General features: G+C 43.7%; 1 protein-coding gene across 1 annotated transcript in view; it reads right to left on the bottom strand.

The window, feature by feature from the left end:
• LOC124002266 (polypeptide N-acetylgalactosaminyltransferase 16-like) overlaps window positions 1-6198 on the bottom strand; it is a 75383-nt gene extending 69185 nt beyond the window's left edge. Inside the window, exon 1 of the mRNA XM_046309641.1 lies at window positions 5793-6198. Within this exon, the coding sequence (XP_046165597.1) occupies window positions 5793-5993 (201 nt within the window). The 5' untranslated portion in view covers window positions 5994-6198. The remainder of the gene's footprint in view (window positions 1-5792) is intronic.
• Between the last annotated feature and the right edge of the window lie 6084 nt (window positions 6199-12282).

Raw genomic sequence — 12282 nt, 5'->3', positions numbered from 1 at the left:
ATGGGTGGTCCCGGGGATCGAACCCACTACCCTGGCGTTACAAGCGCCATGCTCTACCAACTGAGCTACAGAAGGACCAGCAGCCGTGACGCACACACTGCCCATATGAACATGGAACAAGAGTAGCCTGATGTGCCTGTATACTTCCTAGTTAGAAACAGATGTCATTTCCTATTTATTTTGATTTGTTATAAAAACCAAGCATAGCCCCCCTCCTCTAAAGTAAAGTTGCCCAATGCAATCGCAAAGTAGTCAAGACTGGCTCCTGAGACCACTAGGAAATAAATAGTAAATCCCCAGACCTTTATTCAAATATCAAGTTTGAGAGGAGTAAAACAGTGAGCTGACATTCCCTTTTTATCTTTGTAGGCTGGCCCACATTATTTTAGCCATGCAAGATCGGGTTTTGGACGTGCTGTAAAACCCCCTCCAAGATGTAGGCCACGTGTCCATCGTGAAACGAGGGATGAGAACCTCGGTGAATTGAGGCGAACCTGATATTTAGAGGTTCTCTGTAGCCTGTAGAAATGGCTTGTTTTCCGTTGCATGTGTTCAAAACCCAAGCCCTGCTTTAGGCCTACTATAAATAACACTAACAGCAACGCGTGTCTTGATCCTGTCGATTTTATTATTGTTTTTCCATTCAGTTTTATTACAACCAAACGTATTAGAATGATTCCCCTTCCTGGTTTTATGGGGACAACGTCCGAGGCGCGCTTGCAATTAAACTTCTGGAGATGTGTGAATGAGATCTGATCTGTAAAATGGTTCCGATTATGTTAAAAAAAACACAGGTCTATTGGGGAGCAGTGGAACGGTGAGCGGACATTATCTCTATTCATATAGGATCTTTGTCCAGCTACCGTGGAAAGTTTGGATGTGCGTAAAACCCTCCATAGTCTGCATTGTTTTAATATTTTATGCCCACGGAGAGAAATGATGGGGCCTGTAAATGTGACATAGCCTATTTACAACACGTTTTTATTTTGTTTATAATTTGATTATAATTATTTATTCTCTTTTTAGGCCTGTTCTATAATTCATTGAATCTTGCTTATTGACCATTTTTGGCATGTCCACGCTAAGCCATAACGTCATTTACAGTCGGCCTAGTCCCTATATCAGTGTGAACGCTATTGAAGACATGCTGACAACAATGTGGACTGTCAAATGGGTTCAAGTTAACGTATTTAGCAAATAAAGGTCTACATTTTGTTATTTCGTTTCGGTAAGACATAAAAAAAACGGTAATGGGCCAACATTGGAATTGGAGTTGATTCCACCGCGATACATAAAACACCGCAAATACACGACTTGAAGCAACCACGTATTTCGCTACGGAGCACGTTCTGATTGGCCATTGAAAGGGCTCAGCCTCAACACAGCCACAACTTGTTTATTCATCAAAACACTGCCCCTTTTTGCGCCAACGCCAACAAATGCACGGATCATTTTCATAGTGAAAATAGTTCAAATATTTCTGAAAGACTCCTAAACCTATAGCGCTATCGCCTTGGCACAGATGTACCATGGCGTTAGGTTTGTTAAAATAGAGCCCGTTGTCTGTTTGGGATAGTTGTCATCGGCTGACGGCGGGAAATGGAATTGGGGACCCCACCTATAACGTCTTCTTAAAATGTTTTAAAGATGATGAAGACAGGAATAAAGGCGAGGTGACACACTAACCAGAGATATTTGGTCTAATTCCTTGCCATAACTGTATCCTAGGGACTCATGATGGGGCATAAAGTCATCCTGAATGATGTCAGGAACCCCTGGTTGTCGAGGGCACCCTGTTGTCATGGAACATCACAGAGAGCACAAGGTGGTGTTCCATTCTATATTGTAGACACACTAATGGAATGTTCAGGATTAGGATTGGGTGGGTTAGGTGTTAGGGTTACGGTTTGGGGTTAAGGTTAGGTGTTAGGGTTACGGTTTGGGGTTAAGGTTAGGTGTTAGGGTTATGGTTTGGGGTTAAGGTTAGGTGTTAGGGTTACGGTTTGGGGTTAAGGTTAGGTGTTAGGGTTACGGTTTGGGGTTAAGGTTAGGTGTTAGGGTTACGGTTTGGGGTTAAGGTTAGGTGTTAGGGTTACGGTTTGGGGTTAAGGTTAGGTTACGGTTTGGGGTTAAGGTTAGGTGTTAGGGTTAAGGTTAGGTGCTAGGGTTACGGTTAAGGTTAGGTGTTAGGGTTACGGTTTGGGGTTAAGGTTAGGTGTTAGGGTTAAGGTTAGGTGTTAGGGTTACGGTTTGGGGTTAAGGTTAGGTGTTAGGGTTACGGTTTGGGGTTAAGGTTAAGGTTAGGTGTTAGGGTTACGCTTTGGGGTTTGGGGTTAAGGTTAGGCCTGTTATTGTTATGGTTTGTGGTTAAGGTTAGGTGTTAAGGTTAAGGTTAGGTGTTAGGGTTAAGGTTAGGGGTTAAGGTTAGGTGTTAGGGTTACGGTTTGGGGTTAAGGTTAGGTGTTAGGGTTACGGTTTGGGGTTACGGTTTGGGGTTAAGGTTAAGGTTAGGTGTTAGGGTTACGGTTTGGGGTTAAGGTTAAGGTTAGGTGTTAGGGTTACGGTTTGGAGTTAATGCACCTTGGAAATTCTTAATGCACCTTGGAAAGCACATAACCTTAATGAACCTTGGAAAGCACCTAACCTTAATGAACCTTGGAAAGCACCTAACCTTAATGAACCTTGGAAAGCACCTAACCTTAATGAACCTTGGAAAGCACCTAACCTTAATGCACCTAACCTTAATGCACCTTGGAAAGCATCGAACCTTAATGCACCTTGGAAAGCACCTAACCTTAATGCACCTTGGAAAGCACCTAACCTTAATGCACCTAACCTTAATGCACCTTGGAAAGCATCTAACCTTAATGCACCTTGGAAAGCACCTAACCTTAATGCACCTTGGAAAGCATCTAACCTTAATGCACCTTGGAATATTGCTGTTCACCCCTACAATTGTTTTTATTGATGGGCCCAGCCACTCTTTGATGGTGCTCTGCATGTGCAATTAACAGCAGATGTTTTCCACACAAGTCATTGTAAAACTAAAACTCAGATGTGATTGTGCTATTGTTTTTTTTTACTACAGTTAGGTCTATAAAACACTGAGATCAGAGAACACATGATCTGTTTGCTTCATGGTTTACCTCATCTGGGGGTGGCAGGGTAGCCTAGTGGTTAGAGCAAACCCCCGAGCTGACAAGGTACAAATGTGCCGTTCTGTCCCTGAACAAGGCAGTTAAACCTAGGCCGTCATTGAAAATAAGAATTTGTTCTTAACTGACTTGCCTAGTTAAATAAATACAATTTAAAAAATGTGGGAAACTCGTACCTCTCAACTTGCTCCCTTTCTCAATATATGCAGACTGGAGCATATTATAAAGCCTGCTCCCTTTCTCAATATATGCAGACTGGAGCATATTATATAGCCTGCTCCCTTTCTCAATATATGCAGACTGGAGCATATTATATAGCCTGCTCCCTTTCTCAATATATGCAGACTGGAGCATATTATATAGCCTGCTCCCTTTCTCAATATATGCAGACTGGAGCATATTATATAGCCTGCTCCCTTTCTCAATATATGCAGACTGGAGCATATTATATAGCCTGCTCCCTTTCTCAATATATGCAGACTGGAGCATATTATATAGCCTGCTCCCTTTCTCAATATATGCAGACTGGAGCATATTATATAGCCTGCTCCCTTTCTCAATATATGCAGACTGGAGCATATTATATAGCCTGCTCCCTTTCTCAATATATGCAGACTGGAGCATATTATATAGCCTGCTCCCTTTCTCAATATATGCAGACTGGAGCATATTATATAGCCTGCTCCCTTTCTCAATATATGCAGACTGGAGCATATTATATAGCCTGCTCCCTTTCTCAATATATGCAGACTGGAGCATATTATATAATATATGCAGACTGGAGCATATTATATAGCCTGCTCCTTTCTCAATATATGCAGACTGGAGCATATTATATAGCCTGCTCCCTTCTCAATATATGCAGACTGGAGCATATTATATAGCCTGCTCCCTTTCTCAATATATGCAGACTGGAGCATATTATATAGCCTGCTCCCTTTCTCAATATATGCAGACTGGAGCATATTATATAGCCTGCTCCCTTTCTCAATATATGCAGACTGGAGCATATTATATAGCCTGCTCCCTTTCTCAATATATGCAGACTGGAACATATTATATAGCCTGCTCCCTTTCTCCATATATGCAGACTGTGGGTCTTTCATCAGCACGTGGGTCTTTCTTCCAATGCGTGAGCCACTAAGCACAGCTGACTGGATTTCATTGATCTAGTAAAAACTATCCCAAGGTAAGTGTTCCGTTTCTCGTCCCTTAACTTTATTCGTTTTACAGCTCCATCAAGAACCTGTTATAAATGTTCCATTCATAGTTATGTTTTTTTTTTTTAAACGGTCAGGAATTACAGGCCGCAAAAAAAATAAACACTCTGATTGGGTATTGAGAAACAAAGTGAAGAACACGTGAAGCTTCTTGAGAATAGATGATTGGTCCTGAAGAGAACATGTCATTCTTTTCCTATAGGTCAGAGTTCTAATAGGCATTAACCTGAGTAGATGATATGAAAACGGACAGTGAAATCCTAAAATAGTTTTTTTCAGGTGGGCAGGTTTGGGTAGGTTACTTTCTAAAGGTAATCCGTTCCTCCCCAACCATGCAGGTGGGCCTATAGTTTTCCTGCCAAATGAATACAACTCAAAATATGTCAAGAATTCCCAATGGCATGTCCACGACCACATAGAGCAGTGATTTTCCATGCACCCCTAGACACACGGAGCGATAAGACCCGGGAAAGACCTCTATCACATCTAGACACACGGAGCGATAAGACCCGGGAAAGACCTCTATCACATCTAGACACACGGAGCGATAAGACCCGGGAAAGACCTCTATCACATCTAGACACACGGAGCGATAAGACCCGGGAAAGACCTCTATCACATCTAGACACACGGAGCGATAAGACCCGGGAAAGACCTCTATCACATCTAGACAAAGGAAATAGACGCCAAAAGAAATAAACGCGTCAAACGGCGAAATAAGAGAAAGATCATCCATCCCTGAAACGTCTCTGTAAAGCCTACAGACCTACATTTTGTCCTCCACCCCATATGCCGTATTTGTATCGAAATGTTCAATGGGTCTCGGTTTATATCGCAGAGAATATGCTCTAGATTCTGCAACACAGTCATAACAGTTGAGTATCTATGCTCCAGACGGTGGCTACCCGCGGACGGCTCGGCTCTCAGGGCGAGCTCGGTTTGCTCCCTCATCCTTCAGAGTCTTACGGAAAGCCTCTTATGGGTTATTCGGGTCCTGTGGCAGCCTTTGACCAAAGGGCAATGGACGAGAGGGAAAGGCATACAAATAACGCATAATGCAACTCAGAAAAAACATAGGCTATTTAGAGCTCAGTGTAAGTATATGAAATGGACCACTGCGTCGACGCACAGGTTCTTTGCGTCAAATACATTCAGGCAGCATAGGTTTAGTGTGGAGGTGGGTGAACAGTACCTCCAGCTGTGCATCACAACACAGATGACCCAACGCACATCAACATGAAACACACCCACCCCTCCCTGACTATGCTGTGCGGCGAGCTGCAGTCTCACACAGCCAGCCGCTTTCCTTCCAGCAGAGAGAGAGAGCGCCGCAGCGCAGTCTGTCGCTCTTCCCGTATCTATCACTGTTCTCTCTTATCAACAAATCCAGCTCCGCTACTCTCAATCTGTCACTTACGATTAGCGGAATGGTCCTGTGACTGTCATCTCGGTGGATGTCAGGTCGCCCGGCATGGCTCCTGCTGTCCCCGACGCGGGGTTGCGAGGCCGAGGACGGGGATGATGTGTGCGGCTTATTGTCCTGCCACAGGTAATAAAATGTTCCCAGGATCCACGCTACAGTCAAGATTGCGATGGCGTTGGCCCGTATTCTGCGCATTGTGAGCCCATAAGGAGAGCTCCGTCCCTCGGAGATATGCCCAGATGGTTCAGGTTCGGTCGGTGTTCTGCTGGATCAGAAGACCGAGCGGGAGGAGGAGAGTTGGTGATGGCTCCACACCGCAGCAAAACAGCCTCCGAGCTATTCTGATGGAGAGAACGAGCAGTCCCTGTGCAGAGGGATTTGCGCACTCACAGAGCCGTGCGCGGTCCTAACGCCGAGAAGTTCCTTCCGAGGTGTCGTCACCCACTGGCTGCTGCGCTAAGCTGCTAACGTCTGGCTGCATTACGCACAGATTTTCTCCGTTTGGTTTCTGTTAGAATAGACACTCATCGTACAATTTACATAAATAAAAGAGACAACCCTGACTAAACAAGGATGACAGGATGATTTGTCTCTAATGTGGTTTTAATAAATAGCCTATTTGGCAAACGCCACCAAGCAAATCAAGTGAACTAGAACGATCAAGGAGGAAAACTGAATTAGTGTTTTGGATTGTATTCCTTCTATGTTCACAAGGGAAATTCTCTCTGTTCCTTTGAGAGAAAATATATACATATACATATCTGCAATGTTGACGGACATCTCTGACTTGTGTGGCCTTCAGAATATTACACAGACAGACAGACAGACAGACAGACAGACAGACAGACAGACAGACAGACAGACAGACAGACAGACAGACAGACAGACAGACAGACAGACAGACAGACAGACAGACAGACAGACAGACAGACAGACAGACAGACAGACAGACAGACAGACAGACAGACAGACAGACAGACAGACAGACAGACAGACAGACAGACAGACAGACAGACAGACAGACAGACAGACAGACAGACAGACAGACAGACAGACAGACAGACAGACAGACAGACAGACAGACAGACAGACAGACAGACAGACAGACAGACAGACAGACAGACAGACAGACAGACAGAGAGGTCCTTCTGTAGCTCAGTTGGTAGAGCATGGCGCTTGTAACGCCAGGGTAGTGGGTTCGATCCCCGGGACCACCCATACATAGAATGTATGCACACATGACTGTAAGTCGCTTTGGATAAAAAAAGTGTCTGCTAAATAGCATATATTAGGAGGACAGGCAGGCAGGCAGGCAGGCAGACAACGGATGGTCAGGTCCCAGCTGGGTTAAGTCTGAAGTGACACCCTATTCCCTATGTAGTGCAGCCCAAAGGCCCTGGTGAGAAGTAGTGTCCTACTGTGATAGGCTATTCCCTATTCTATTCATATTCCCTATTCTATTCCTATTCCCTATTCATATTCCCATTCCCTATTGTATTCCTATTCCCTATTCTATTCCTATTCCCTATTCTATTCCTATTCCCTATTATATTCATATTCCCTATTCTATTATATTCCTATTCCCTATTCTATTATAATCATATTCCATATTCTATTATATTCCTATTCCCTATTCTATTATATTCCTATTCCCTATTCTATTATATTCATATTCTATTCCTATTCCCTATTCTATTCCTATTCCCTAATATTCCTATTCCCTATTCTATTATATTCATATTCCCTATTCTATTCTATTCCTATTCTATTCTATTCCTATTCTATTCTATTCCTCTACACTATTCTATTATATTCCTATTCTATTCTATTCCTATTCCCTATTCTATTTTATTCCTATACACTATTCTATTATATTCCTATTCTATTCTATTCCTATTCTATTCTATTCCTATTCTATTCTATTCCTATTATATTCTATTCTATTCCTATACACTATTCTATTCCTATTCTATTATATTCCTATCCCCTATTCTATTATATTCCTATTCTATTATATTCCTATTCATATTCCCTATTCTATTCCTATTCCCTATTCTATTATATTCCCTATTCTATTCCTATTCTATTCCTATTCTATTATATTCTATTCTATTCTATTCTATTGCTATTCTATTCTATTCCTATTCTATTCCTATTCTATTCTATTCCTATGCTATTCTATTCCTATTCTATTATATTCCTATTCCCTATTCTATTATATTCCTATTCTATTCCTATTCCCTATTGTATTCCTATTCTATTCTATTCTATTCCTATTCCCTATTCTATTCCTATTCTATTCTATTTTATTCCTATTCCCTATTCTATTATATTCCTATTCCCTATTCTATTCTATTCCTATTCCCTATTCTATTCTATTCTATTCTATTCTATTCTATTCTATTCTATTCCTATTCTATTCTATTATATTCCTATTCTATTCAATTCCTATTCTATTCTATTCCTATTATATTCCTATTCCTATTCTATTCCTATTCTATTCTATTCCTATAAACTATTATCTTATATTCCCATTCCCGACATAGAACCAGCGAAAGGGTAGAACTCTCTCTCCTCCCTCTCTCCGTCTCTCTCCTCCCAACATTCCCTCCCTCCCTCCCTCCCAGTTACAGCCGGGGGGCATGGGCTATCAGCATGCTTGAGTCCCCTGTGATGTGCAAGCTGGATATTTGATGTGTGTTATGGCTGTGCAAACACAGAGTCAGTCAGAGTACAGAGAGAGAGAGACAGCAGGAATCTGGGCAGGACAATGGATGGTCTGTGGTACAGGGTCACTATGTGGTTTAACAGTACAGGAAACTCAAAGTGTGAGATGGCTGCTTAAACAGAAAGAGGTAATTGTGTGTGTGTGTGTGTCTACTGTCCAGAGCCAGATAGCTTCCCTTCAGCCTCAGAACTCGAGTCTAGACTATTCCAGTATTTAGGTCATTCCCCAGGTCTCCCCTGTGAACGAGATCTGTAAACATCCATGTGACCACTACCTGGTTAAATACGATGATGTTAACATCCATGTGACCACTACCTGGTTAAATACAATAAGTTAACATCCATGTGACCACTACCTGGTTAAATAACCCCATATATCACCAGCCAACCAATTATATTTTTGGGGGCCCATAGGGCTCTGGTCAGAACTAGTGTGACCAGAGTAACACAGCCCTGGGAAGGAAGTAACACAGCCCTGAGAAGGAAGTAACACAGCCCTGGGAAGGAAGTAACACAGCCCTGGGAAGGAAGTAACACAGCCCTGGGAGGGAAGTAACACAGCCCTGGGAGGGAAGTAACACAGCCCTGGGAGGGAAGTAACACAGCCCTGGGAGGGAAGTAACACAGCCCTGGGAAGGAAGTAACACAGCCCTGGGAGGGAAGTAACACAGTCCTGAGAAGGAAGTAACACAGCCCTGGGAGGGAAGTAACACAGCCCTGGGAAGGAAGTAACACAGCCCTGGGAGGGAAGTAACACAGCCCTGGGAGGGAAGTAACACAGCCTTGGGAAGGAAGTAACACAGCCCTGGGAGGGAAGTAACACAGCCCTGGGAGGGAAGTAACACAGCCCTGGGAGGGAAGTAACACAGCCCTGGGAGGGAAGTAACACAGCCCTGAGAAGGAAGTAACACAGCCCTGGGAGGGAAGAAACACAGCCCTGGGAAGGACGTAACACAGCCCTGAGAAGGAAGTAACACAGCCCTGAGAAGGAAGTAACACAGCCCTGGGAAGGAAGTAACACAGCCCTGGGAGGGAAGTAACACAGCCCTGAGAAGGAAGTAACACAGCCCTGGGAAGGAAGTAACACAGCCCTGGGAAGGAAGTAACACAGCCCTGGGAAGGAAGTAACACAGCCCTGAGAAGGAAGTAACACAGCACCGGGAAGGAAATAACACAGCCCTGGGAAGGAAGTAACACAGCCCTGAGAAGGAAGTAACACAGCCCTGGGAAGGAAGTAACACAGCCCTGGGAGGGAAGTAACACAGCCTTGGGAACGAAGTAACACAGCCTTGGGAACGAAGTAACACAGCCCTGAGAAGGAAGTAACACAGCCCTGAGAAGGAAGTAACACAGCCCTGAGAAGGAAGTAACACAGCCCTGAGAAGGAAGTAACACAGCCCTGAGAAGGAAGTAACACAGCCCTGAGAAGGAAGTAACACAGCCCTGAGAAGGAAGTAACACAGCCCTGGGAAGGAAGTAACACAGCCCTGGGAGGGAAGTAACACAGCCCTGAGAAGGAAGTAACACAGCCCTGAGAAGGAAGTAACACAGCCCTGAGAAGGAAGTAACACAGCCCTGAGAAGGAAGTAACACAGCCCTGAGAAGGAAGTAACACAGCCCTGGGAGGGAAGTAACACAGCCCTGAGAAGGAAGTAACACAGCCCTGAGAAGGAAGTAACACAGCCCTGAGAAGGAAGTAACACAGCCCTGAGAAGGAAGTAACACAGCCCTGAGAAGGAAGTAACACAGCCCTGAGAAGGAAGTAACACAGCCCTGAGAAGGAAGTAACACAGCCCTGAGAAGGAAGTAACACAGCCCTGAGAAGGAAGTAACACAGCCCTGAGAAGGAAGTAACACAGCCCTGAGAAGGAAGTAACACAGCCCTGAGAAGGAAGTAACAGCTGATGAGAAGTTTATAATATCTGTCTTATCTCCATGTTTCTGGTTTGTAACGCTCATTACTTTCAACAAATGTCAGACATCATTTCATGTTTGTGTCGATGTAAATAGTTAATGCTATAGGTTTGAAATGTATGAAAATGAACCATGCGTCAACATCACAATGCTGCGTAACTACTGTATTTTAGCTTACAATCTTAATGTGACTACAGTGGATGACATAATAGCTATATTGACCATCATTTTCCATCTCTCTTTAATGAGAATGTTGTGGGATATCTTTCAAACCATTTTTAATGACTATTCATGCTTGGACAGCTGCAGCACCTGATTGGCTTTGTCATGTGCTCCTCGTGTCTTGATAGAATAGTAGCCCTACCAATCAGGTGCTCACGATACTTCACAATACTTCGCCCAGGCTAACACCCAAAACTAGCTAGCATGATACTTCTCCCAGGCAAACACGATAGTTCTCCCAGGCTAACACGATACTTCTCCCAGGCTAACACCCAAGACTAGCATGATACTTCTCCCAGGCTAACACGATACTTCTCCCAGGCTAACACCCAAAACTAGCTAGCATGATACTTCTCCCAGGCTAACACAATACTTCGCCCAGGCTAACACCCAAAACTAGCTAGCATGATACTTCTCCCAGGCAAACACGATAGTTCTCCCAGGCTAACACGATACTTCTCCCAGGCTAACACCCAAGACTAGCATGATACTTCTCCCAGGCTAACACGATACTTCTCCCAGGCTAACACCCAAAACTAGCTAGCATGATACTTCTCCCAGGCTAACACAATACTTCTCCCAGGCTAACACCCAAAACTAGCTAGCATGATACTTCTCCCAGGCTAACACCCAAAACTAGCTAGCATGATACTTCTCCCAGGCTAACACCCAAGATTAGCTAGCATGATACTTCTCCCAGGCTAACACAATACTTCTCCCAGGCTAACACAATACTTCTCCCAGGCTAACACCCAAGACTAGCTATCATGATACTTCTCCCAGGCTAACATGATACTTCTCCCAGTCTAACACCCAAGACTAGCTAGCATGATACTTTAAACCTGTAATTTAGTCACTAGATTGATTAAGAACATGATGTTTGGAACCTAAAACAACTAAACACAACTCTACAACCGAAAAACAATGTTTTTGCTTACATTGATAACTCGGCGTAACAGGGGCTGTTTTTTTAGGGCTGTTTTTTTGTAGTTGCTGGAAGCTCGTTCTCTGCATTAGGAACATGCTGACTTCACTATGTCATTCCAGCTTCTGTCTTATCTGAGAACATGTTACTTTCTCCACGTGTTGCTTTGGTCCTGGCTCTCCCCTAGACATCCCAAATGGCATCCTAATCACAAATAAATACCAAATATCAAGTTATATTTTGACCAGAACCCCCTGATCAACAATAGTGCACTAAGAAGGAAATAATGTGCAATCTGGGACGCAGCCACAGTCATACAGTAGGAGTGTGGAGATAATGAATTATGGGATGCAATTTTAACCAAAATCTCATCAGTTCCAAGAAATGTGTTCTATCAGTCTCTCTGAAGGTGCCTTTGCTATGGCTTAGGGCTGAGCCTGTGTGTGTGTGTGTGTGTGTGTGTGTGTGTGTGTGTGTGTGTGTGTGTGTGTGTGTGTGTGTGTGTGTGTGTGTGTGTGTGTGTGTGTGTGTGTGTGTGTGTGTGTGTGTGTGTGTGTGTGTGTGTGTGTGTGTGTGTGTGTGTGTGTGTGTGTGTGTGTGCATGTGTAATAAGTCCTAGGGAAAAACCTTTGAACACAGAACAACAGGCAGTTTAGATTTAAACACAGCACAGTAGTCTGGATTTAAAGTGGAACT

The sequence above is a fragment of the Oncorhynchus gorbuscha genome, linkage group LG17 (assembly GCF_021184085.1).
Source record: "Oncorhynchus gorbuscha isolate QuinsamMale2020 ecotype Even-year linkage group LG17, OgorEven_v1.0, whole genome shotgun sequence".
Taxonomy (NCBI): Eukaryota; Metazoa; Chordata; class Actinopteri; order Salmoniformes; family Salmonidae; genus Oncorhynchus; species Oncorhynchus gorbuscha.
This window is presented reverse-complemented; position numbering and strand designations above follow the sequence as displayed.